Source organism: Nerophis ophidion, linkage group LG27 (genome assembly GCF_033978795.1).
Source record: "Nerophis ophidion isolate RoL-2023_Sa linkage group LG27, RoL_Noph_v1.0, whole genome shotgun sequence".
Classification (NCBI taxonomy): domain Eukaryota; kingdom Metazoa; phylum Chordata; class Actinopteri; order Syngnathiformes; family Syngnathidae; genus Nerophis; species Nerophis ophidion.
This window is the reverse complement of record NC_084637.1, coordinates 34,696,149-34,724,003: the sequence shown is the minus strand read 5'-3', so window position 1 is coordinate 34,724,003 and position 27,855 is coordinate 34,696,149. Positions and strand designations below refer to the sequence as shown.

The 27,855-nt window shown below is 41.8% G+C and overlaps 1 protein-coding gene across 4 annotated transcripts in view; it reads right to left on the bottom strand.

The window, feature by feature from the left end:
- Positions 1-27,855, bottom strand: part of nrp2a (neuropilin 2a) — a 155,943-nt gene that overhangs the window by 68,181 nt on the left and 59,907 nt on the right. For all 4 annotated transcript variants that reach the window (XM_061889402.1, XM_061889403.1, XM_061889404.1 and 1 more), the window contains 4 exons: positions 14,351-14,581; positions 9,319-9,474; positions 5,742-5,911; positions 2,969-3,124 (listed from right to left, as the gene is read on the bottom strand). In XM_061889402.1, the coding sequence (XP_061745386.1) occupies positions 2,969-3,124; positions 5,742-5,911; positions 9,319-9,474; positions 14,351-14,581 (713 nt within the window). The remainder of the gene's footprint in view (positions 1-2,968; positions 3,125-5,741; positions 5,912-9,318; positions 9,475-14,350; positions 14,582-27,855) is intronic.

Genomic DNA, 27,855 nt, shown 5'->3' with positions numbered 1-27,855 from the left:
AGTTCATGCGCAGAGACTATACAGGACAGGGGTCACCAACACGGGCACCAGGCTCAAATAGCAGCACTTACCAGTGAGCTGCCTCTATTTCTAAAATGTATTTATTTACTAGCAAGCTGGTCTCGCTTTGCTTGACATTTTTAATTCTAAGAGAGACAAAACTCAAATAGATTTTGAAAATCCAACAAAACGTTTTAAAGACTTGGTCTTCACTTGTTTAAATAAATTCATAAATTTTTTTACTTTGCTTCTTATAACTTTCAGAAAGACAATTTCAGAGAAAAAATACAACCTTAAAAAGGATTTTAGGATTTTTAAACACATATACCTTTTTACCTTTTAAATTCCTTCCTCTTCTTTCCTGACAATTTAAATCAATGTTCAAGTATTTTTTTAATTGTTAGAATAATAAATACATTTTAATTTAATTCTTCATTTTAGCTTTGTTTTTTTCGACGAAGAATATTTGTGAAATATTTCTTCAAATTTATGATTAAAATTCCAAAAATTAATGTGGCAAATCTAGAAAATCTGTAGAATCAAATTTCAATCTTTTTTCAAAGTCTTTTAAATTTCTTTTAAAATTTTTGTTCTGGAAAATGTAGAATAAATAATTAATTGTCTTTGTTAGAAATATAGCTAGGTCCAATTTGTTATATATTCTAACAAAGTGCAGATTACATTTTAACCTATTTAAAACATGTCATCAAAATTCTAAAATTAATCGTAATCAGAAAAAATTACTGATGATGTTCCATGAATTATTTTTTGTATTTTTTCAAAAAGTTTCGAAATAGCTTGTTTTTCTCTTCAATTTTTTCGATTGAATTTTGAAATTTAAAGACTCGAAATTTAAGATAAACTATGTTTCAAAATTTAAGTTTCTTTTTTTTCCTGTTTTCTCCTCTTCTAAACAGTTCAATTAAGTTTTTTTTTCATCATTTATTCTCTACAAAAAACCTTCCGTAAAAGGAAAAAAAATGTACGACGGAATGACGGACAGAAATACCCATTTTTTTTAACATATATAGATTTATTTATTAAAGGTAAATTGAGCAAATTGGCTATTTCTGTGTGTATCAAACTGGTAGCCCTTCGCATTCATCAGTACCCAAGAAGTAGCTCTTGCTTTCAAAAAGGTTGGTGACCCCTGATATAGGACATCGCTTGTCTCGACTAGACTAGAACTCACAGAGACTTCATCAATTATTGCAAGAAGACTGGATAGGACAGCTCTAGTCTCGACTATCCATCTTCAATAGACTCCATGAGTTAATGTTCAAAAACTAGATGGAGTAGACTACAGCTACAGATACTATCAATCAATCCATTGCTTAATGACTAGATAGGACAATTATAGCCAGAACAACTAGTACTGTCCTATCTAGTCTTTGACTGGCTGACTCATACAATGTCTACTAAGACAAGCTGAACAGTCCAGTTGCAACCCATTCAATGTCCTGCACTGCACATGCTGCGCATCCATGCATAAACGTGCATGATGTGCATGGCCGTGTCGGGAAGATAACAGATAGCACAGGCGGAAAAGGGCACACAGAGGACGCCATTGTTCTTGTTTGTCAGCTTGTCCCCAAGTCTCACTTGCTATCTCTCCCTCTCTCCCTTCATCTGTTCCTTTGCCTTATGACCAAAGTCATGACCCGGGTGCAGAAGGTCCAGGAATGCATTACACTGCGCTTCAGTTCAGTTCAGTTCACAGTGTGTGCAGCGTGTTGAAGGGGAACTCAAAGAAGTCAGTACCAAAATGGAATAGGCGGTCAGACTAGGGTTTAACTTTCCAAAGTAGTGTTGTAACGATACAAATATTTTGATACCCATAACAGTACTAATATTATTTTGGTACTTTTCTAAATAAAAGGGGACCACAAAAAAAGGCCTTATTGGCTTTATTTTAACAAAAAATCTTAGGGTACATTAAACATATGTTTATTATTGCAGTTACGTAAGTCCTTAAATAAAATAGTGACACACAAGACAACTTTTAACATTTTCGTAGTAAGTAAGCAAACAAAGGCTCCTAATTAGTCTGCTGACATAAGCAGTAACATATTGTGTCATTTATACACCTATTATTTTGTCAACATTATTAAGGACAAGTGGTAGAAAATGAATTATTCTTAATTTATTGTTAATATCTGCTTACTTTCTCTTTGAACATGTTCTCTCTACACTTCTGTTAAAATGTAATAATCACTTATTCTTCTCTTCTTTGATACTAGTTTTGAATGATACCACACATTTTTGGTATCGATCCGATACCAAGTAGTTACAGGATCATACATTGGTCGTATTAAAAGTCCTCATGTGTCCGGGGACATATTTACTGACTTTATAAACATAATATACATTTTAAAAAAACGAAAGAAGATGTTGTGATGCAAAAAATAGTAGTAGTATCGACTAAATATGCTACCGTACTTGATATCAGGTGTAGATCCACTCCTGGCGTTTGTTTACATGTTGACGCCGGTGAGCTACGGTGTGTAGTGAAGCATGATTAGCTATTCCTTGTCCTGCAGGGATGATACTTGTAAGAAACTTTATTTGTCACCATGGAGACCAGGATTAGTGATTTAGAAGTAGCTAAAACACTGACAACTGCCGCTGGACTTTAGCCGCTAGCTAGCTAGCCATGTCTTAAAGCAGCTCTTCCTGAGGGCGTTTCAGTGTTATAACTTCATTTTTATCTTTACTTTTTAAGCCAAAATGCGTCTGTTCTCCCTTGTCTGTCTACACACTGTGTCTGCTTGGAAGTACTCTGTGAATGTGTGCTGCCGAACATGCTCCTCTGCTCGTAAACCAGCAATGTCACGACGTGACTTTGACGCGGGGGTGTGCAGGACAAGTACGTTTCAGAGATGGTATCATACTGAAAATGATTCTTTAGAATCGTGGTACTATACTAATACCGGTATACCGTACAACTCTATTCCAAAGTCAATGGTACCTTGTGGTTCTTGCCATGCCGATAGATCATCCAGTCCTCCCCGTTGGTGCTGACCTCCAGTTTGAACGCGGTAACATAGTAAGACTTCTGGGTCTCTTTGGAAATGGCACCCTGGGTGGCGATGCCCGTCAGGACCTTCAGAAACTGGAGGTCAACCTTGAAGATGAAGGAAACAGCAAATTAAATATGAAACATGTCTTGCTAATAGAGAGTGACGGACGGGACGGGAGTGACTGCAAAGCCAGCGTCGGGGGATTTATGACGTTTGACGTAGACGACCATGACGACACGCTGCCGTGTGTGTTTGTCACGCGGGCGTTCCAGGATGGAGGGTGGCCGTGGAGCACGGGAAGACGGGGGGTGGCGTTGGTGAATGTAAGTGTGGAGCACAAAGATCAATGGTATTTGCACGTGTTCCCAAGAAGCACCGTCATTCATCATCGCGCTCTTCCCCTGGCTGGTGCATGCATGAATGTATAGAAACATGAATAAATATGAGCGTGTGAGACTCAGGAGCAGTTCCTTATCATCCCTTTGCAGTTTTTCTTTGTCATGGGTTATCAATAAGACTTCATTTCCAGATCCTCCTGAGAACATTTCAGGAAAAAAAAAAAAAAAAAAAGCCCTGTTATGCAAAACGTAAATGTCAACTGCAGAGGACGCCGGCTCCCAGGAGAGTATGTACGGATGTTCTTATTAGGGGTTGGAACATTTGGCCTGAAATATATATTGCCATTTATATCACAGCTTATTGGGATAAACATATGGTGACATTTTAGTATGGGGAACATATTCACCATTAATTAGTTGCTTGAACAAAGACTTAATTAAGAGTTATTTGGACATGAGGGGAACATATAAGTGTTAGGGTTAAGTTTACTAATAAGCAATAATTTGAGGTTAATGAGGGAAGACTTAGTTAATCGTTTACTGCTCGTATAATAAGGCCATGCATAATAAGGCATTAATAAGTACTTAATGACGAATTAAGATCCAAAATGTGACTAATTTGCATGTCAATAAGTAATTAATTAATGGTGAATATGTGTTCCCCAAACTGAAGAGTTACCAAAGATGTTTTTCATGGTACATTATATGGCAGGGGTTGGGAACCTTTTTGGCAGAGACAGCCATGAAAGCCAAATCCTTTTAAAATATATTTCCGTGAGAGTCATATAATACTTTTGAACACTGAATACAACTACCGTATTTTTCGGATTATAAATCGCTCCGGAGTATAAGTCGCACCTGCCGAAAATGCATAATAAAGAAAGAATAAAACATATATAAGTCGCACTGGAGTATAAGTTGCATTTTTGGGGGTAATTAATTTGATAAAACCCAACAGCAAGAATAGACATTTGAAAGGCAATTTAAAATAAATAAAGAATAGTGAAGAACAGGCTGAATAAGTGTAGGTTATATGAGGCATAAATAAGCAACTGCTATGTTAACCTAACATATTATGGTAAGAGTCATTCAAATAACTATAACATATAGAACATGCTATACCTTTACCAAACTATCTCTCACTCCTAATCCATAAATCCCATGAAATCTTCTTCCTGGATGTCACTTCTAAACAACTCTGCCAACTCCAAAGGTATGCGCCGCTTCCTCTTGTCCTTTTCTGCTGCATATTTCACTAAATCCAGCTTGTAATCTGCACTACATGATTTCCTTTTCAACGCCATTTTTATTCAGCCCTTCTCACTTTTTATAAGTTACCGCCAACGATGAAATGATCCATTTTAATAGCTACGGCAGTAGCATATAGCATATAGCAGTTAGCAATCCATGACCCACAATGCACTTCTGCCATGATTCTCCCCCGCCAAACTCTTATTGGTTGACGTTTGTGTGACGATTGCTGACATTTTCTTCGTCTCTTCTGCGAATGAGATAAATAATATTATTTGATATTTTACGTTAATGTGTAAATAATTTCACACATAAGTCACTCCGGAGTATATGTCGCAGACCCCGGACTGGGGCGGTATAGCTCGGTTGGTAGAGCGACCTTGTCAGCAACTTGAGGATTGCAGGTTCGATTCCCACTTCCGCCATCCTAGTCACTGTCGTGCCCTTGGGCAAGACACGTTAACCACATGCTCCCAGTACCACCCACACTGGTTTAAAAATGTAACTTAAGATTTTGGTTTTCACTAAGTAAAGCGCTTTGAGTCATTAGAGAAAAGCGCTATATAAATATAATTCACTTCACATCTCTTAATTCTATCTTTTTTTACTATTTATATGACCATATTGTATATGCACCTTAGGGGAGCTGCTCCAAATTTGTTGTTTTTTGAACCTGTTCACTGCAATAATGACAATAAAACTCTATTCTATTCATGTATTAATTGTCCTCTGGTCTTCCGGTGATAAATAATACTTGTAAGACGCACTGTTTCTTTGCCGCCATTAACGCGAGGGTTATTGATATAGCCGTTAGCTTGCTAGTGATGAGGCCACAATGTGTTTGTGTGTCACTGTCATGTGTCATCAACATGCATTATTATTATTTATATTGTATATCATCTACATTGCGCAAGCCTAGTTCTTCTGTGTGCGACATGGTACTCTATTTTTTTAACCCAAGCTTATATTTGTATCGGCGTTGTTTGTGCCCTTTTGCTGCCATCAATATTATTGACCATGCTGCAGTTGGAGTCTAAGAGGCTGCACTGCGTGACCTATTGAGAATGCTTGTCTTAATGTCTACAAAAGTCAGTGTAGACAATAAAGTTACATTGATAAAAGATGAACAGACCTGAATGTATTCCTTGTTGCTGTCCTCGGAGGGCGTCCAGGCGTTGTCGTGGTTGTTGAGGCGAGCTTGTCGCGGCAACCAGCGGTTGTCGTAGAAGCTCGTGGAGGCGCTGATCTGCTCGTCGCTGATCCTCCCCGATTCCATGCCGAGCGCCATGCTGCAGTGAAACGCTGATGGAGGCAAAGAGGAAGGACTTGAGCTGTATTCTAATGGCTGCTAGCATGTAATACACCAGGACGACACGAGTGTAAACCTACAGAGAGAAAAGGGCCGACAGGGTCAGAAGAACTAAATTGAGGTGAAGTTCATTTTAAATAAGATGTGATGACTTCTGGGGGATTGAATTAGCATTAAAGTGGGTAAGACACAGAGGTGAGATGAAGAAATAAGAGTGTCTACAAATAGTGGAGAAATTGTCTACATTAAGCCGGATAACTCCTTAAACCAGGGGTGCCAAACGTACGGCCCGCGGGTCAGATCAAGCACACGAACAGGTTTCCTCCGACCCGCAAGATGAGTTTGCAAGCATAAAAATAAGTTGGAATTTTTTAATAAATGTAACTACTCTTTTAATTGTATTCACTGAATGTCACAATAGCAATTATTGTTGTCTCTTGTCTTTAAGGGGGCGGAGCTATGTGCCCTGACAAGATAGAGAACTGGGGACACATTATCTGGGCGCACAGAAAAATGGTGAAATTTTTTGTATCTCCTTCAACTTCGTGTGCGAATAATTAAATAAGCCCAAATTCACAAGTTTTGGTGTAGATGATGCTACATATGTACAAAATAAACCACATGATGTTAGTACATCAGTTGAGGAAAATGGGTTAATAATAATAATGATAATCATTTATATTATTATTAATTCCATCTTCTGATAGATCAAAAATGAACACCAATGGGAGCATTTTAAAACTCTGCCAGACTCAATTCCGCCTATTTCACTGATGAAAATTATTACGTTATTTATTCAGAAAGTTGAAATAACAACAAAGGAACATCAAACACTTAACTGCAACATGTAAGTGTAAAAAAACAAAAGAAACAACATCATAATCTGTATATGTTCAGGTTGTGCTTGTTCTATTTAAAAAAAGAAAACAATCTGAAGTTGTCTTTATTTTTTAGTTATCATGCAATGATTTTACCAGTCAGGCCCACTTGGGAATAGATTTTCCTTAATGTGGCCCCTGAACTAAAATGAGTTTGACACCCCTGCATTAAACAAACAATTATTTAGCCTAAGCCCCATTTTAGCCACACTAAACCAGCACTTTTGGATCATTTTTTACAAGGGTAAGTGCTCCGTGTATTTCTTGAATCTCCGGCTTTTAGTTTTGTATGGACTCATTGATTGTTTACGAACTGAGTTCGGAGAGGAAGCGACATCAGAAAGACCGCGCCCCACACAGGAAGTGACGTCAGAAAGACCGCGCCCCACACAGGAAGTGACGTCAGAAAGACCGTGCCCCACACAGGAAGTGAAGTCAGAAAGACCGCGCCACAGCCAGCTTTATAACAACCGGAGGTAACCACTGGACATTTAGAAGGGAGTCATCCAGACATGCCCGTGTTTCTCCTTCTAAATATACGGACGCTTGTGGAAATCCCACGAGTACCTAGAGAGAAGGACATGCGTGATTGCAGCTATTTGGGATACAACACATCTCAGACTGCACGAGAACTTTCCAATGTCCGGGTCAGCTGTGATTCTACTTACCCAAAAACTTGGTCCCTTCCTCCCGTGGATGTGAAACAAGCAGTGTGACTATAAATATTGCTTTATGGATGTGACTGTGAAATGGCCAGGCAGCGTGCATGATGCCCCAACCTTCGCCAACTCCGCCATTAGCGCGCAGCTGGAAGATGGAACCATCTCCTCGTGTCCCAAACAACTTCTGGAAGATGAACATCCGGCGCCTGTTTTTCTTTTGGGTGACCCAGCTTATCCCCTGACGCAAGAATACCCCAACGCTGCAGTCAACCCACAACAACAATACTTTTGATATTGTCTGTGCAAGGCCCACATGGTCACCAAGTGTGCGTGTGGACGACTGAAGGCCCGCTTTGGTTCACTGCACCGCCCTATGGACATTAACCAGACTGACCTACCATTCCTTGTGTATGCTTGTTTTGTACTCCATAACTACTGTGAACTACTTTAATTTATTGAATTATTGGCCCAGCCCTATGGTGAAAGCCTGAACTAGCAGGCAAGTAGGGACGAGTACCAAATTCAGTACATTCCCTTAAAGTTTTTCCAAAAACGCCTATATTTTCCAGGAATTGCACATTTTTGACCATTCTAAAATGTTTCAAAGGTCCACGTTTCCCAACTGATTCAATCCATTCCATCAACAAATTCCAGTCTTTTTAGGACATTTGGATTATTTTTTTTTTATGTCCATAAAATCGCAGATTTTAAAGAATTTACCACTTTTGTCTACCAAAAAGCGTTGCTAATCAACCAATTCAAATCGTTCCAACAGTAGTCCATTGGTACACCTAGGTATGATTCACATTAAATCCAACAGTGAGTTTTAAAGTAAAACTTGTCTTGCGCGACACCCGGCCCGTGTACTTATATCCATTCTCGTGTTCAGTTACCGTATTTCCTTGAATTGCCGCCTGGTATATAGTGTGCGCCTGCCTAGAATTACCCCCGGTTCAAACTCGTTTTGAAAAATAATTAGCGCATGCTTACCCCCAGCTCAGGATTAACGTCGGGTCAAACTCGTTTAGCAAAATATTTTTTTTATTAGCGCATGTCTTGAATTCCCGCCGGGTCAAACTCGTCACGTCCCGAGTGACACTTCACCTGTCATCATTTTCAAAATGGAGGAGGCTGATTTCAATCATTTGAAATCGCATAAAGGGAAGAAGATTAAGAGCTATTCAGTAGGATTTAAGGTCCAAGCTATTGAATATGCTAAAAAGAACAGTAAGCAGCTATGTTTTATTAATATACCGTAGCTGCGTGTGTCAAATATGAGTCATTAAATGACTCCTGCCTCCTGGTGGTAGAGGGCGCTAGTGATCCTTCTTGAGACTACTCGGCTGCAGAAGAAGTGACAACAAGCTAGCAAGAGTGAGCAGTGTGTGTTTAGTTTTTCCTCTCGCTTGCACTTTTAACATGGAGGATTACATATCTAAAATAAAACAGTTTTCTAAACTGGACTTTCAATCGAAGCAGGAGGTAATAAAGGAAGATCTCCATCGAGACAGAGAGACTTTTAAAACTGAAGAAAGATAAGGAAGACTTCTATAAACAAGTTATCGATGCTTTTGATCAGAAGGAGCTGCGCATGGACTTCATTTATAAGTAAAGGTAAGACCATAGTAATCTTTTTTTTTTTTAATTGTGCTTTTCATGATGGTATCTTTACATCACACTCAAATTTATAAGCGCTGGCCTAAATTTACCGCATGCCTTTGGTGAGAAGAAGTTTTAAATTAATTAGTGCCCCAGCGGGAATTCAAGGAAATACGGTACCCATCCCTCCAGTCCCATCTAGTCCGCTACACGGAAGAGTCATGGATGATAACTGGAACACAATTAGTGCAGAGTACTCACAGTCTCTGACTTCTTTGCGCGTCATGTTGTAGCGAGCAGAGAAGCCGTCTTTGGCCACCGCCATGTCCGTGTGGAAGGAGAGGGACAGCAGGCCCGAGGATGACTGGATCTCAGGCGGGATCTTGGTACCACAGTACCGCCCGATCAGCGGGGACACTGCAGACAAAGAAAGAGTTACATTTTCCAGAAACACAAGTAAGGTGTTCTTTTGGAGAAAACAACTTGTATTCCGCTAACAACATTGTCAGGTGAAGGCAAATGAGTCACCACATGCCCTCCATCCCAACACCCGCCATCTTCCTCCCATAATGCATCTCTCTGCCCTGTCCATCCCTCAGTCCATCTGCTCCCTCGGTCTTAGCCAGACCCAGCAGGGGAACTGGGATCCCCGCCTTAATGCAAGCTGCACTGGGATCATCCGCACGCGCACGCACACGCGCACGCGCACGCACACGCGCACGCGCACGCACACGCGCACACACACACACACACACGCACACACACACACACACACACAAGGATTACAGCGGTCTCAAGAGGTGCTCCCTCGCCAGACGCCGGATTCTTCAGCGTTTCCTCTCGCCTGCCAAGACTCTTTCACGCCTGAAAACTGGGCTCCCTCAAACTGGGCTACACTTTGATTTCCTCCTAATTCCCGACATTGAACGTCTGGGGCGAGCTGAGCTCCCAAACTCGAGGCTATAATTGGCATTTGAAATCCACATGGATCCCTTTTTAGCAACTGAAGATGGAATAATTACCACAAGTCATCAGTCCTTTGCCTCAATGATATCATCTAAATAAAGGAGAAAGAAAATAAATGAAAAGGAGCTTAAGGGTGCAAAAGTGCCATCTATTAGTGATGTGCGATACCACTTGATTTTCTTTAAGGGCCGATACCAAGTAAAATGTAGGCTGGTATGGGTGATACAGATTCGATACCGATACTTTGTGCAAACATATTAACACAACCAAAGTAGGAAAAAAAAGAGCAAAAATCAGAATGTAATGAGGAAAACCTAAAAAATATTAACTGAGAATGAATAATAATAATGTACTTGGCCGCATGTAACACAAAGTTAAAAACCTGTGTTTTTAATATTAATAAAAAACAAAAAAAAACTAAGCTAACCAAGCTGAACTTGTAGAGGATTCCTGTAGCTTAGCTATTTTTAGAACCATGTCGCGAGGTAACTTGCATCCAAGCTACAAGCAGCAAAGAAATCCCCCCCCCACCCCACCCAAATACGGAGAATATACAATGAGCTGGAAGAATGACAACATCCATACATACGGAGAAAATCCAAGATTAGATAGTGTTTGTAGGATGAGTCACAATATAGGGCGGATTGGTAGAGCGGACTATACGTTAGGTCAGGAAAAAACACAGAGGCTATTTCATCCCTACAAGCCTCTTTTGCAGGTTTCTCTGCTCTTGGAAAATGCAGTAAGCTAAGCTACAATTTACTTTTGATAAAATATATTTAAGCTACAGGAGAAGCGACAAGGGACAAGCGGTACAAAATGGAGATATACACACACACACAAACACACACAAACACACACACACACACACACACACACGCACACACACACACACACACACACACACACACACACAAAGGCAGTTTCAGGAAAAAAGACTTAGGCAGTTTCTCTGCTCTTCAGAAAATCCCCTGAAGAGCAGAGAAACCTGCAAAACAGGCTTGTAGGGATGAAATAGCCTTCAGGGGATTTTCTGAATAGCAGAGAAACCTGCGAAAGAGGGTTGAAATAGCCTGTTTTTTTCCCCCTACAAGCGTGTTTCACAGTTTCTCTGCTTTTCAGAAAATCCACTGAAGAGAAACCTCTTTTGCAGGTTTCTCTGCTCTTCAGGGGATTTTCAGTTGTTTTCCCCTACAGGCCTGTTTTGCAGGCTTCTCTGGTCTTCAGGGGATTTTCTGAAGAGCAGAAAAACCTGCGTAACAGGCTTGTAGGGCAAAAAAAAACAGAGGCTATTTCATCCCTACAACCCTGTTTCGCAAGTTTCTCTGCTCTTCAGGGGATTTTCTGTTTTTTTCCCCTACAAGCCTGTTTTGCAGGTTTCTCTGCTCTTCAGGGGATTTTCTGAAGAGCAGAGAACCTGCGAACCAGGCTTGTTTTGCAGGTTTCTCTGCTCTTCAGGGGATTTTCTGAAGAGCAGAGAACCTGCGAACCAGGCTTGTAGGGGAAAAAACAGAGGCTATTTCAACCCTACAAGCCTCTTTGGCAGGTTTCTCTGGTCTTCAGAAAATCCCGTGAAGGCTATTTCATCCCTACCACCCTGTTTCGCAGGTTTTTCTGCCCTTCAGAAAATCCCCTGAAGAGCAGATACACCTGTGAAACGGGCTGGTAGGGATGAAATTGCCTGTGTGTTTTTTCCTGACCTAACGTGTGTGTGTGTGTGTATATATATATCCATCCATCCATTTTTTTTACCGCTTGTCCGTTATAGCTTCCCCTGTAGCTTAGCTATATTTCATCAAAAGTAACTTGTCGCTTAGCTTACTGCATTTTCCCAGTAGCTTGCCCATCACCCACATTACACATCTGACACAATGTGTGTTTTGACAATGTTATTTAAATAAAAAAACAACAACATGGTCCCTACACACTTTGACTGGTATCGGCAGTATCGATATTTTTCAGTGTAGATCCGCAAATCACTGCCATTTACTTCCACTAATGTGGTTTTCGTTTGCGGTACGGCGGCAATTACCCTTTGGTGGCGACTATCAAAGCCCGCCATTACAAATGTTTTTGCTTTCCCACTTCCTGATTGGTCACTTTCCCGACACTTATCATCGGCGGCCAAGATTGTCATCGCGGGCCGCACTCTCACCCGTGGGAGGAAGGAAACACAAGGTGATAAGGATGGAGCGCAGGGAGGATAGGAAGGAGGTGATGAAGGGTGTTATTATGGAGGGGGGGGGGGGCATGGGAAAAGGCTGCTCCTTTGAGGTGTCGAAGAACTTTTGGCTGTCAGAGTGAAATAATATTTCCTCCATGTGACGCAAAGGAATAGAAGGCAAGGCTGTGCACATCAAAGCCAGCGCTTCCTGCTTGGGAAAGTGACGTAACGTCCATTTGGGGTCTGCATACGCGTCAAGCATTTCTGTGTTCTCTCTCTGTGTGTGTGTGTGTGTGTGTGTGTGTGTGTGTGTGTGTGTGTGTGTGTGTGTGTACCAGGGACGTGCGCTCAGGCCAGGCAACATAAAATCGTTTGTCCATTTAAAGCAGGGTTGCCAAGCGTACAGCCTCAAGCAGGTTTTATCTGGCCCGCAGGACGAGTTTGCCAAGTATACAAATGAGCCGAAATTTTACAATGAAAGAAACTCCATCCATCCATCCATCTTTTTCTGCTTATCCGAGGTCGGGTCGGGGGGGCTGCAGCCCAAGCAGGGAAGCCCAGCTCTTCCCGGGCTATCCCAAGGCATTCCCAGAAACTGCTGTTGTAAATGTGTCCACTAGATGTCGCAATAGCAATTCTTTGTAGATAATGCTACATATGTAAAAAAAAATAAACCACATGATCTTTTTAGTGCTACATAAATAACATACTGTGATTTTTGTTTTCTTGATAGATTGAAATTGAACACCAATGAGTTGACTGATGAACATTATCACATCATTTATTCAGAAAATATAAATAACAACAAGTGAAGATAGAATAGTATTAACCGCAACATGTAAGTGTAAAACAACAACAACAACAACAACATTATGATTTGTACAGTTTCAGAATGTGCTTGCTCTATTTTTAAACAAAGAAAACAATCTGAAGTTGTCTTTATTTTTAAAACACACAATTCCCAGACAGGCTGAATATTTTGAAGTGGGAACAGTTTGAATGAGATGAAAATTGCGGGAATTGTGTAACTTAAGAACGTCCCAAAAATTGGGAATTTCGGGAAAAGCTGGAATTTTTTTTAATGCTAAAAAACCTGAATGGTCTGAATGAGTTAAAATGGTTGGTGTTGACATTTTTCAAATAGGTACAGAAATGTTGAAGTATTCCATCCCATCTATCCATTTCCTACCGCTTATTCCCTTTGGGGTTGCGGGGGGCGCTGGTGCCTATCTCAGCTACAATCAGGCGGAAGGCAGTGTACACCCTGGACAAGTCGCCATCTCATCGCAGTGTTGAAGTACTATCATGTTAAATTGAGAAATGGTATCACGGAATTCCTGGAAATTCGGTAAAACCAGGAATTTTTCCAGTTCACAAAACAACTTTGTTTTTTGTCCTGATTAAGAGAAATGTTTTGACGGTGGAACGCTTGAAGTGGGTTGAAAAATTTGGGAGGAGTAGTCGCCAGAAAAAAGGGTGGAAATAGGGCTTTGGAAAACCAGGACTTCTGGAAAATCCTGGAATTTCTTTAAACTTGGAAATATGATAGTTTGAATTTCCAGAATGGGGGAATATGTTGAAGGTGGAATGGTTTGAAAAGGGTGAAAAGTGTGGAAATGGTGAAAGTTAGAAAAACGGCCAATTCATTTTAAATGGTGAAAATATTCCGGAAAACCGGGAACTCTGGGAAATCTGGAATTTGTCAAGGCAAAAATCGCGATTCCCAATCAAGCAGACAAGTTTGAAGTTAGACCGGTTTGAATCGGATGAAAAATGTGGAAGGTAGAGCGCACCAAAATGTGGAGAAGAAGAAGTAGAGGAATAATAATAAATGGATGCATTTTGGTGTAGAAAAGCGTGTGTGTGAATGCTTTGGAGCTTTCACACAATAAGCAGGGTAAGTTTGTATATGTTTACACGGCACAGAGCTCTCACCAGGGGATACAAAGAATTGCTTGGACACATTTACAACAGCAGCTTCTTCCATTCAAAATACTAAGCAAACTCATCCCGCGGGCCGGATAAAACATGTCCGCAGACTTGATCCGGCCCCTCTGGCCGTCCATTTGACACCCCCGATTTAGAGGGTGCGGCTTATATACATGCCAGTGAGCTCTATAGTCGGTCAAATAGGGTACATTTTATGAACAAGAGTGCGCTCACCTTGCGGGAGTCCGTCCCACACGTCCAACCAGTCGTATTTGCAGTCCCCCTCTCCCACCATCAGGGGGTCGTTCTCCAGGTCAAAGGTCAAGAAGGTGAGGGCGATGTCCATGTGGGCCGGCGCGATGATCATGTAGGAGCACTCCAGGTTGTGCGGGTACTTGTCGGGGAAGCCCGGCGACTCGATCATCCCGGAGCTGCTGGTGAAATTGCGGAAGCAGAACTCCGAGCCTGAGAGGACACGAGGACATCTGTCACATACATGAACATTGCAGCTCCAACATGAGCCATGGATCAAACATCTGAGTCGCAGGCAGACTACAACACTGACAGTGTGTCCAATGTTACGCTACATGACAGGAAGAGGGTGTAGTAACCCCTCCCCCACTTCCTGCAGCAGCCTGACCTGTCAAACAGCAGCACAATAAATAAAAAAAATAGTCAAATGTCTTCAAGATGTGAATGATGATCTGTTACTCAAGTGCGGCCTTCAAGGCTTCCATGCATTCCACATGAGGTCATGGGCATCATTTTGCTTACATTTCAAGGAAATGTTCTACGTCTGTGACTCTCCCTTCTTTAATGGAGTCAAGCACCCCACTAACCTTGTGTAATAGTTCCAAGTGAGCCCTTGGCGCCATCTCATCATTGTCGATGCAGACTTATGCACGCCACTCTGGCTCACCTTGAGCAGCTGATCATCATACACCTGCACCTGTACTCGCCCTTCTCAAATCTTTCAAGTAAATCTCTACACCATTTGTTTGTATTTAGTGTATTAGATTGTGCAACTAGTGATTGGATCCCACTGCACGCAATATCTTAAGAGCATAAAAACAAGCATTTCACTGTGGTGTCGTCTGCATGTGACAAATAAACTTCAACCTTGCACCACTCTAAAAACTTCATAAAGTTATTATTTGTTGTAAGTAGTGTTGTCCCGATACCAATATTTTGGTCCCAAACTTATTTGGATACTGTGATACTTTTCTAAATAAAGGGGACCACAAAAAAATCGCAATTTTGTCTTTATTTTCACAAAAAAACTCAGGGTACATTAAACATATGTTTATTTTTGCAGTTAAGTCCTTAAATAAAATGTTGAACATACAAGACAACTTGTCTTTTAGTAGTAAGTAAACAAACAAAGACTCCTAATTAGTCTGCTGACATAAGCAGTAACATATTGTGTCATTTATATACTTATTTTCTACCCATTATTAAGGAGAAGTGGTAGAAAATGAATTATTAATCTACTTGTTCATTAACTGTTAATATCTGCTTACTTTCTCTTTTAACATGTTCTATCTACACTTCTGTTAAAATGTAATAATCACTTATTCTCTTCTTTGATGCTGTACATTCGTTTTAGATGATACCACACATTTAGCTATCAATCTGATACCAAGTCGATACAGGATCATACATTGGTCATATTCAAAGTCCTCATGTGTCCATGGACATATTTCCCGAGTTTATAAACAGCATACATTTTTAATTAAGGAAAGATGTTGTGATGCAAACAAATATCGACGTAATCGTAGTAGTATCGACTAGATACGTCACCATACTTGGTATCATTACAGTGGATGTCAGGTGTAGATCCACCAATGGCGTTTGTTTACATTTTGACGCCGGTGAACTACAGTGTGTAGTGAAGCATGTTTAGCTATTCCTCATTCTTTATGGACTGGACTCTCACTATTATGTTAGATCCACTATGGACTGGACTCTCACTATTATGTTAGATCCACTATGGACTGGACTCTCACTATTATGATAGATCCACTATGGACTGGACTCTCACTATTATGTTAGATCCACTATGGACTGGACTCACTATTATGTTAGATCCACTATGGACTGGACACTCACTATTATGTTAGATCCACTATGGACTGGACACTCACTATTATGTTAGATCCACTATGGACTGGACTCTCACTATTATGTTAGATCCACTATGGACTGGACTCTCACTATTATGTTAGATCCACTATGGACTGGACTCACTATTATGTTAGATCCACTATGGACTGGACTCTCACTATTATGTTAGATCCACTATGGACTGGACTCTCACTATTATGTTAGATCCACTATGGACTGGACTCTCACTATTATGTTAGATCCACTATGGACTGGACTCTCACTATTATGTTAGATCCACTATGGACTGGACTCTCACTATTATGTTAGATCCACTATGGACTGGACTCTCACACTATTATGTTAGATCCACTATGGACTGGACTCTCACTATTATGTTAGATCCACTATGGACTGGACTCTCACTATTATGTTAGATCCACTATGGACTGGACTCTCACTATTATGTTAGATCCACTATGGACTGGACTCTCACTATTATGTTAGATCTACTAGGGACTGGACTCTCACACTATTATGTTAGATCCACTATGGACTGGACTCTCACTATTATGTCAGATCCACTATGGACTGGACTCTCACACTGTTAGATCCACTATGGACTGGACTCTCACTATAATGTTGGATCCACTATGGACTGGACTCTCACTATAATGTTAGATCCACTATGGACTGGACTCTCACTATTATGTTAGATCCACTATGGACTGGACTCTCACTATTATGTTAGATCCACTATGGACTGGACTCTCACTATTATGTTAGATCCACTATGGACTGGACTCTCACTATTATGATAGATCCACTATGGACTGGACTCTCACACTATTATGTTAGATCCACTATGGACTGGACTCTCACTATTATGTTAGATCCACTATGGACTGGACTCTCACTATTATGTTAGATCCACTATGGACTGGACTCTCACACTATTATGTTAGATCCACTATGGACTGGACTCTCACTATTATGTTAGATCCACTATGGACTGGACTCTCACTATTATGTTAGATCCACTATGGACTGGACTCTCACTATTATGTTAGATCCACTATGGACTGGACTCTCACTATTATGTTAGATCCACTAGGGACTGGACTCTCACACTATTATGTTAGATCCACTATGGACTGGACTCTCACTATTATGTCAGATCCACTATGGACTGTACTCTCACACTATTATGTTAGATCCACTATGGACTGGACTCTCACTATTATGTTAGATCCACTATGGACTGGACTCTCACTATTATGTTAGATCCACTATGGACTGGACTCTCACTATTATGTTAGATCCACTATGGACTGGACACTCACTATTATGTTAGATCCACTATGGACTGGACTCTCACTATTATGTTAGATCCACTATGGACTGGACTCACACTATTATGTTAGATCCACTATGGACTGGACTCTCACTATTATGTTAGATCCACTATGGACTGGACTCTCACTATTATGTTAGATCCACTATGGACTGGACTCTCACTATTATGTTAGATCCACTATGGACTGGACTCTCACTATTATGTTAGCTCCACTATGGACTGGACTCTCACTATTATGTTAGATCCACTATGGACTGGACTCTCACTATTATGTTAGATCCACTTAATGTCTATTGCATTGGTCGCCACATCTGTGTTGCCCTCCAAGGTTGATCATTATTATCCCATTGGGTTGAGTTTTTCCTTGGCCTGATGTGGGATCTGAGCCAAGGATGTCGTTGTGGTTTGTGCAGCCCTTTGAGACACATGTGATTTAGGGCTATATAAATAAACACTGATTGAGTATCGCAGTACTAGACTAACATCAGTATATTGTACAACTCTAGTGTGTACAGTATTTTCCTCTCAAATATTTGGTTGCATTCCCGGCTGTACTTAATGCTTTGTGTCTGCCAGAAGCTGAATCATCCTAATAGGACAAAACTATCAGGAATGTCTGAGTCTTTTCGCAACACAAGTGAGAGGAGAGAAGTTATAAAGCTGGATGGCCACATCGGTGCGTATAAAAGCAGCTTCAGGAGTGCAGACATGTTAATGACACATTCCGTCTGCAGCATTCCTCCAAGGCACCAGTCTTTATTATCACTCAACCCTATAAAAGCCAAGGGGTGGGCTAGCTATTCGCCCCCCGCTCCCGTCTGCACTTGAGAATGGTAGAAAACAGACCCCGATGGGCCCATGAGCACGAGGAAACCAGGTCAGGAGTCAGGAGTCAAACACTGTCATCAAGCTGCGCAGCAGAATATTCCACCTGGCGCCATCTCATCTTCTATTTTCATCCATGTGCCAGATGTAAACAACTATTTTCTCCTCCGCTTCTTCCAAGCAGTCCCTGACCTTGCCGGTCACACGCCGCCGTATGTAAACACCCCGCAGGTCATCTAGCTTCATGCCCGACCAGGCTGCCACACACACACACACACACACACACACACACACACACACACACACACACACACACACTCACACACACACGTTAATATACACTGGTAATCTAAATCTCCCAGCCACAGCCATACGTGTGTGTGTGTGTGTGTGTGTGTGAGTGTGTATACCTGTGTGTCCTCGTGCACAACAGTGCATGCACGTGACCCGCGTGTGTGTGTGTGTGTGTGTGTGAGTCATATGTCATGTGAGCGCTTGTGGTCGTCCTCTTTTATTAATATCCTCACGTTATGGTTTTGGCTACAGGCCCTTTTTTTTTTTTTTTTTTGATACATGAAAATGAACGGGATAACTTTGCCGATAAATCGCCAGGTCCGAATGTCCGTGCGAGTCGCTTTTCTGTGTCTGCCGTTTCCCATCAGTGTGTGAGAGGGTTTGGTCTGTGCAGCGATCACAGTATTTATTCAACAGCAGAAGTAAATGGACGCAGTGAATCCTTCTTTTATCCATCCTCCATCTTTGTCTCTGTGGGCGAAGGCGGGACCGCTGGCTTGCAAAATGAATTATTAATCTCACTTGTTCATTTACTGTTAATATCTGCATCCTTTCTCTTTTAACATGTTCTATCTACACTTCTGTTAAAATGTAATAACCACTTACTCTTCTCTTCTTTGATACTTTACATTAGTTTTGGATGATACCACTAATTTGGGTATCAATCCGATACCAAGTAGTTACAGGATCATACATTGTTCATATTCAAAGTCCTCATGTGTCCAGGGACATATTTCCTGACTTTACAAACATGATTTGAATGTTAAAAAAAACGAAAGAAGATTTTGCGATGTTAAAAAACATTGATGTGATCATAGTAGTATCGTCTAGATACGTTCCTGTACTTGGTATCCTCACAGTGGATGTTAGGTCTAGATCCACCAATGGCGTTTGTTTACATTGTGACGCCGGTGAGCTACGGTGTGTAGTGAAGCATGTTTAGCTATTCCTCCTCCAGTAATAATGCTACTTGTAAGAAGGTTACTTTGTTTGTCGCCATGGAGGCGAGGATTAAGGATTTAGAAGTAGCTAAAACACTACCGACTTGGGATAGATGTTAGCCGCTAGCTAGCTCGCCAAGTCTTAAAGCATCCCTTTTGGGGGGCGTTTATCTTCTCCTTTATCTTTACTTTTTAAGCCAAAATGTATCCGTTCTCCCTTTTCTGTCTACACACTGTGTCTGCTTGGAAGTACTCAGTGATTGTGCGCTGCCGAACATGCTCCTCTGACTTTTATTTAGAAAAGCAGCGAAATAGGCACTATATTGAGAGCCTGCTGACCAACAGCATCTCTGTATGGACTGGAACCTGCAGTGCCTCAGACTGGAAGTCTCTCCAGAGAGGGGTGAGGACGGCGGAAAAGATCATCAGGACTCCTCTTCCTCCTATCCAGGAGATTGCAAAAAGCCGCTGCCTGACCAGGGCTCAGAAAATCTGCAAAGACTCCTCCCACCCCCACCAAGGACTGTTTTCACTGCTGGACTCTAGAAAGAGGTTCTGCAGCCTCCGAAGCAGAACCTCCAGGTTGTGTAACAGCTTCTTCCCTCAGGCCGTAAGACTCTTGAACGCATCATAATTAAATTATCCCCTCAACTCCCCCCAAAATGAATTAACTCGCTGGAATAAAAAAGACAATATAACATACATCCATAAACGTGGACGCATGTGATAAAGTGTGATATATTTATCTGTACAGGAATCTATTTATTTATTTATGTATATTTATTTATTTTATATGTATATTTATATATTTTTGTATATATATTGTGGTAGTGGTTTGTGTTGTGGTTTGTGCAGCCCTTTGAGACACTAGTGATTTAGGGCTATATAAGTAAACATTGATTGATTGATTGATATTTATTTAATTATATATGCACCTTATTGCTTTTTTTTTTATCCTGCACTACCATGAGTTTATGCAACAAAATTTTGTTCTTATCTGTGTAGTAAAGTTCAAATTTGAATGACGATAAAAAAGGAAGTCTAAGTCTAATAATTTTAGTACCAGTACCAAAATATTGGTATCAGTACAACACTACATCATGTGAAATTTTACAGGCACATTCCTGCTACGTCACTGATAAGAATATACCTGCAAAATTCCCCAGACATTGCCCAGCATAAGCGCTAGGCTCTCTGCGACTTTCTGTGTTGGGGAAAATATGCAAACTTATGTTAAATATGTTATTTTGCACATAAATATTTTTGGGGAAATATTTCTTTTTCTCATGACTTTGTTTTCTTAGAAAACATGCTCAAAATACAAGTCTGCCAAGAGCCCCAATTCAGCCAGAGGCGGCCATGTGTGTGTGTGTGTGTGTGTGTGTGTGTGTGTGTGTGTGTGTGTGACTGAACCTCACTGTCTGTCAGACCCACTAACACAGTGGCCTTCTTTCTTACTGGGTCACAAATCAGCAGTCTGGAGTTGCACATTGGAAAACTTCAATACGAGCACAGCTTGACTCCATCGCCTCCAAACAAATCACACTGTGTGTGCGTGTGTGTGTGTGTGTGTGTGTGTGGGTTCGCATTTACAGACGGTGTGCACCAACTGGTCGCGGTGCGCACGCCACACACAGGTCACACACGTCTTTTGCCCGAGTATGCATGAGTGCCTTCTACTCTGGTTAGTGCTCATTAGTTCACGGTGGGTGAGCACGCCAAAAACAAGTCTTGGCACCTCCCCTTTCGTCGCCCGGCGAACACGTGTCCGACCAATGCGGGGGAAGTACACACGCAAAGGGGAGGGGTCAGAGTCGGGGTAAAATAGGGCGAGTTGCTGGGTAGGAATGAAGTGCCCGACTCCTGTATGAGTGCCCGGGGTGTATGGAAGTAGAATTGTCTCACATCAACTTATATATCATCATATGATATTAATACATATGCATATATTAATACATATACAAATACAAATGTGATGTACAAATAAATAATTTGAGGGCTCCAGTGCTCTCTGCTTTTTGTTGAGGGGAGTGTGTAGGTCATTTATTGCTGCATCTGGTTTGTGGGAGGAATGTCTCATCGACACAAAAGCAAAAAAGTGATTCACATATGCAAATTCAATCCATCCATCCATTTCCTACCGCTTATTCCCTTTTGGGGTCGCTGAAGCCTAACACAGCTACAATCGGGCAGAAGGCGGGATACACCCTGGACAAGTCGCCACCTTATCGCGGTGCAAATTCAATACAAAAACAAAATCAAGCATATTTATATTCAAATCTCAAAAAATATATTTTGCAAATACATGTTTGTTTATACAAATTCTTGATTTATTTGTATGTCAAATTTTTATATTTATACTTTTAAAAAAAATACATTTTCAAATCTCAAATATATATTTACCAATACGCGTTTATTTATACAAAAAAAGTATTTGTATATTTATTAATATATTAATATGTTTTAATATCATATTCCATCCATCCATCCTTTTCTACCGCTTACTCCCTTTGGGGTCGTGGGGGGCGCTGGTGCCTATCTCAGCTACAATTGGGCGGAAGGTGGGGTACACCCTGGACAAGTCACCACCTCATCACAGGGCCAACACAGATAGACAACATTCACACTCACATTCACACACTAGGGACCATTTAGTGTTGTCTATCAACCTATCCCCAGGTGCAGGTGGGAGGGGCCTATCCCCAGGTGCATGTCTTTGGAGGTGGGAGTGGCCTATCCCCAGGTGCATGTCTTTGGAGGTGGGAGGGGCCTATCCCCAGGTGCATGTCCTTGGAGGTGGGAGGGGCCTATCCCTAGGTGCATGTCTTTGGAGGTGGGAGGAAGCCGGAGTAGAACCCACGCAGTCATGGGGAGAACATGCAAACTTTACACAGAAAGATCCCGAGCCCGGGATTGAACCCAGGACTACTCAGGACCTTCGTATTGTGAGGCAGACGCACTAACCCCTCTGCCACCGTGAAGCCCTTAATATCATCTTGATATATATAATTTGATGTGAGACAATTCTACTTCCATAGGGGTTTGTCGCTCCCGCCTCCCTCCCTCCGTCCATCCCGTCGTCTTGTATTTTCTCCCTTGCGATGTGCAGAGTCTGCACTCTCTCACTCCGCCTGCCGCTGTCTGGCGTCTCTCTGCTCCTCACGTCGAGGGTTCAGCTCGGCGCTCACCTTTCGTGTCTCCGGCGCATCAAAGCGGCGTGTCTGACACGCATCGACCGCTCAGCAGACATCCTTCATGTAACCCGGTCGGAGGGACACGATTCCATTGAGAAAAAAACTAAAACTCAACCTCTCCTGAGGCATTTGTGTTAGGATATGTGCAGTGTGTGCAGAAGGGGGTGTTGTCAACAGGGGGTGGGGGTTGTGAGTGAGTGGAAAAGCCACAATAACAAACTAACACACACAACAAGAGCACCACAAAATAGAAAAGGGACCACAAAGAAGCAAAACAATGTCAGGGTCCACCACGCCCGGGCTCGTCAATGTGACGCCATCAAAGTCAGACGTCGCAGCCTCTGATGTGGGCCCTGGGATTCCACGGCATCACCAAGTCTTTTGAACTGTTAATTATTTCAAAATAAAATAGCATTTTTTAACATAAGTTAAACATTATGACTGTGCTGTCCAGTTATCCATCTTGTTTTCATGCTACATTTCTGAGACTCATTGGCAAGTATTACACAGTAGTATTATAAAGTTAAAGTAGCAATGATTGTCACACACACTCTTGGTTTGGCGAAATTATTCTCTGCATTTGACCCATCACCCCCTGGGAGGTGAGGGGAGCAGTGAGCAACAGAGGTGCCGAGCCTGCGAATCATTTATGGTGATTTAACCCCCAATTCCAACCCTTGATGCTGAGTGCCAAGCAGGGAGGTAATGAGCAACGTTCCCTCTAAGGTAGGCGCCTGTGCAATTGCACACTGCTCACGTGTCCCCTGCTCACGGCAAACCTAGGCCGCGCACAAAATCGCATAAAAAGATAAGTGCATAACAGTGTGCACGTCTGCAGTCGCTCACATGTGCGCCACTGAATGCTCAAGGAGTTTTGCCGTTTGCTCACACACATGAAAAATTGGAGGGAAAATTGGTACTACCATAGGGCCCCACAGCACACTTGATTCCAGTTAACTGAAATAGCACAACACTGGATGTTGTTCAGATTAGTTACATTTAAGAAGTTGCACAAACACTGGAGGTGACTATGACGTGCGCATTTTCCACGCATGTGTACTAGGTCACGTTGCACCGGCGGACGGAGGGGGAGGAAGGGGTCTTAAAGGACCATTATGTGTGTGTGTGTGTGTGTGTGTGTGGACAAGAATAAAGTTAGGTGGGTTTTACCCTGGATAACCTTAGTGTAGAAGGGACAGTGTGGGTGAGTCTTTCTTAGTGATTGTTTCCTCGCCAAATGTTTGAGCAAGTGTTTAGTCTGCAACGGGACGTGACGTCACAAGCAACAAAGGTTTTGAAATATGTTGTCGGCGCTTATAAAAGTACCCAATTCGGTACCCATCCCTTGTCTTAAGTGGGGAAAATAATTGAACAGTCAGGAATTCCAACATTTTCTCATCTGTGGATGCTGATCAAGCATCATTTCAACACTGCTGGTCATTGCAGCCTGAGGATGAGGAGTGCGGACAGGTGATGAAGGAGGAAACAATCAAGTCAATATAGTCGGCCAACAGCCAGCGCGGATGTAGAGGGGGCAGCTTCCAATCAACGTGATGGCATCAAAAAGACACACAGGGTCAATGTTGTGGCTGGCGAGCAGGCGGGTGGGGACTGGCAGAGGGGGTGGGGGGTCCAGCCTCGGGCTGCGCTGCCGTCAAGACCCCTACGCATGTCACAGCAGCGGTCACCGATGGTCACGGTGGAGACCCAATGCCCTCAAGTGCTCTCCGCCTTGCTGCAGCCCAGGATTGGCTGCAACGTGGGCCCCGCCGTTCCAGTAGATTTGGGCGACCAGGAAAAGGGGGCTTTGCTGCTAAAGTCTGCCCCCTGTAGCCGTGGTAACAGCATCAGCGGCACGTGACTGACTGAGGATGTATGACAAATGCATGGAGGTGTAGGGGGTGAGGGGGGGAGGGGTGTAGTCTAGGATGAATAAAGGGTTAAGCACGCATGAGTGGGAGTAAAGTAGGCCACAATAATATGGGGGAGGGGAGCCAGTTCATGCACTTTCACTGTAAAGCATTAAGGCATACATGTGAAACTGTCTGTGCGTGTGTGTGTGTGTGTGTGTGTGTGTGTGTGTGTGCGTGTGCGCTGGAAAGATGTTTTTAGAGGCACATTTCCAAGAGTTGTGACGGAGTTTGATAGATAGATGTGGAGCAAAAAGTCCACCTCCGTCACTTCCTGGCAGGGAATGATGAGCACACACACACACACAAACAAACACACACACACACACACACAAACAAACAAAGTGTGCATGTTGACACAAACATGCCAATGTTCCCGGGGGTCGGTGCACTCAACACTTACGTAACAGGGTGAACCAAACACAAACAAGCCGGTAGTCAGTCTACTGTAACGAACACAGATATACTTCTTTGGTTCATACACAGACACACACACACGTGCGCACACACACATGCGCACACACGTATGTGATACCTTCCAGAGACCTCCGAAAAATGCCGACCTCTTTAGGACTACCCTTTCTAGATATATAAAGACGTGTATTTACAACATTAATAATATATAAATATATTGTGCAAATATAAAAAATCTTGTTGTAAAAAATGAGTTGGAATTTCACAAGAAAAACTTGGAATGTTGACAGTATTATAATGAAAGTCATCATTTTACTCAACTCAAGTCAAAATTTTACAAGAAAAACTGAACGTTTGTGCAACATCATGAAAAAAATTGGAATATTACTCAATAACCATCGCTGTTTTACAAGAAAGGCTTAACATTTTGACAATTTTATGAAAAGAATCACAATTTTCATAGGAAAACTTTAACGTTTGGGAATTTCATAATAATAATCGGACAATTGAATACTTAAGTTATGCACAGGGTAAATTTTGTTGTAGTCTTAATGATTTGTGCAGTCCTTTGAGACATTTGTGATTTGAGGCTATGTAAATAAACATTGATTGATTGATTGATTGATTGATTTTGCATTCTTCTCCTCTTGGCCAACAGTCATAATTTTACTCAAAAACATTTCACAAGAACAACAAAAAATTGGGAATATTGTTATAAAAGTCTGAATTATATATGACAAATGTCACCATTTTGCATTAAACAGTAATAATTTAACTTAAAAAAGTTGAGAAAATATTGCAATATTACAGAAAAAGAAAGAATATGAGAAATTGTTCCCAATTTTATAAGAAAAAAGTCGACACATTGTAATAAAAAGACTACTTTTAGTTAATTTGTATTTATTTTTAAAATTTTAGTTTTTAATTGGTTTGTAATCTTCATTATTTACTTTAACTTATTACAGTATGTCTCTATTTACATATATTTTTATTTATTAATTTTGGCCAAAGGGGGCGCTTTTCAATTTCTTACACACACTTATATCATGTTGACCAAAGGGGGAGCACTTTTAAAAGCGACACACAGTCAATTTGTAAAATCCCTCCTTTGTGGGACCACCCTCATTTAATAGATGTCACCAGCAGGGGTGCAAACGAGACATTCTCTATTAGATGCAATGGTTTTTCCGGAGTTGGGACCATCCTTTATGTCATCACTTGTTCACACCTCCTCATATGGAAGCTACTTTTCCTTGTTGATATCTCAAGAAGGGTTGAAATACAAGAAAACACACACACACACACACACACACACACACACACACACACACACACACACACACACACACACACACACACACACACGAGATCGCCATCTTCACCAAGGCCCACCCTTGAACAACACACATAAATACACACGCCCGCACATCAGAGAGCCCTCAGACTGAGGAACCAAATCTTTTGATCAAATCAGTTATACAGTTTAATACACGCTTGTGCCTCAAATATGAACATTTGGTACTGTCTCCCACTGAAAATATGCAGAAATTCTTCATGTTTTTCCATTTGATCAATGCCTGTGGGGTGATTTATATAAAAACAAAAAAAAATATTACTTCTTTTCAACATCCATTCATCCATTTTTTACCGCTTATTCCCTTTGGGGTCGCGGGGGGCGCTGGCGCCTATCTCAGCTACAATCGGGCGGAGGGCGGTGTACACCCTGGACAAGCCGCCACTTCATCACAGGGCCAACACAGATAGACAGACAACATTCAAACTTACATTCACACACTAAGGACCATTTAGTGTTGCCAATCAACCTATCCCCAGGTGCATGTCTTTGGAGGTGGGAGGGGCCTATCCCCAGGTGCATGTCTTTGGAGGTGGGAGGGGCCTATCCAAATGGTGCATGTCTTTGGAGGTGGGAGGGGCCTATCCCCAGGTGCATATCTTTGGAGGTGGGAGGGGCCTATCCCCAGGTGCATGTCTTTGGAGGTGGGAGGGGCCTATCCCCAGGTGCATGTCTTTGGAGGTGGGAGGGGCCTATCCCCAGGTGCATGTCTTTGGAGGTGGGAGGGGCCTATCCCCAGGTGCATGTCTTTGGAGGTGGGAGGGGCCTATCCCCAGGTGCATGTCTTTGGAGATGTGAGGAAGCCGGAGTAACCGGAGGGAACCCACGCATTCACGGGGATTACATGCAAACTCCACACAGAAAGATCCCGAGCCTGGGATTGAACCCTGACTACTCAGGACCTTCGTATTGTGAGGCAGACGCACTAACCCCTCTGCCACCGTGAAGTCTCTTTTCAACATGTCTCAAACAATTACAGCTTTTGTTCCTGCAAGGCTGCCTTACATTTGCAACATTTCAGACTTGGGTGTACGTTCCAAACTTGTTCTACATGATGTGGAAGTTGTTTATCACAACTTTCATTTTCACGCCACTCAAAAACCTGAGACTTGAAATCGCCACAAGATCTTTTAAACATGAACTACTTTACCCCTATTGTGAATCTGTTCATATTTATGTGCTTATTTGTACAAACAAGTGTATGAGTTCCCGCATTTATTCACCTGATTATGAAAATAGATGTTCAAATTGAGTTTAGTCAACAATTGACAAACTACATTTACTGACGCCGTTTGAGGTGTATGACAAATTTCGCTTTTTCTCGAGTAAGGCAGTCAGAAAGTCTTT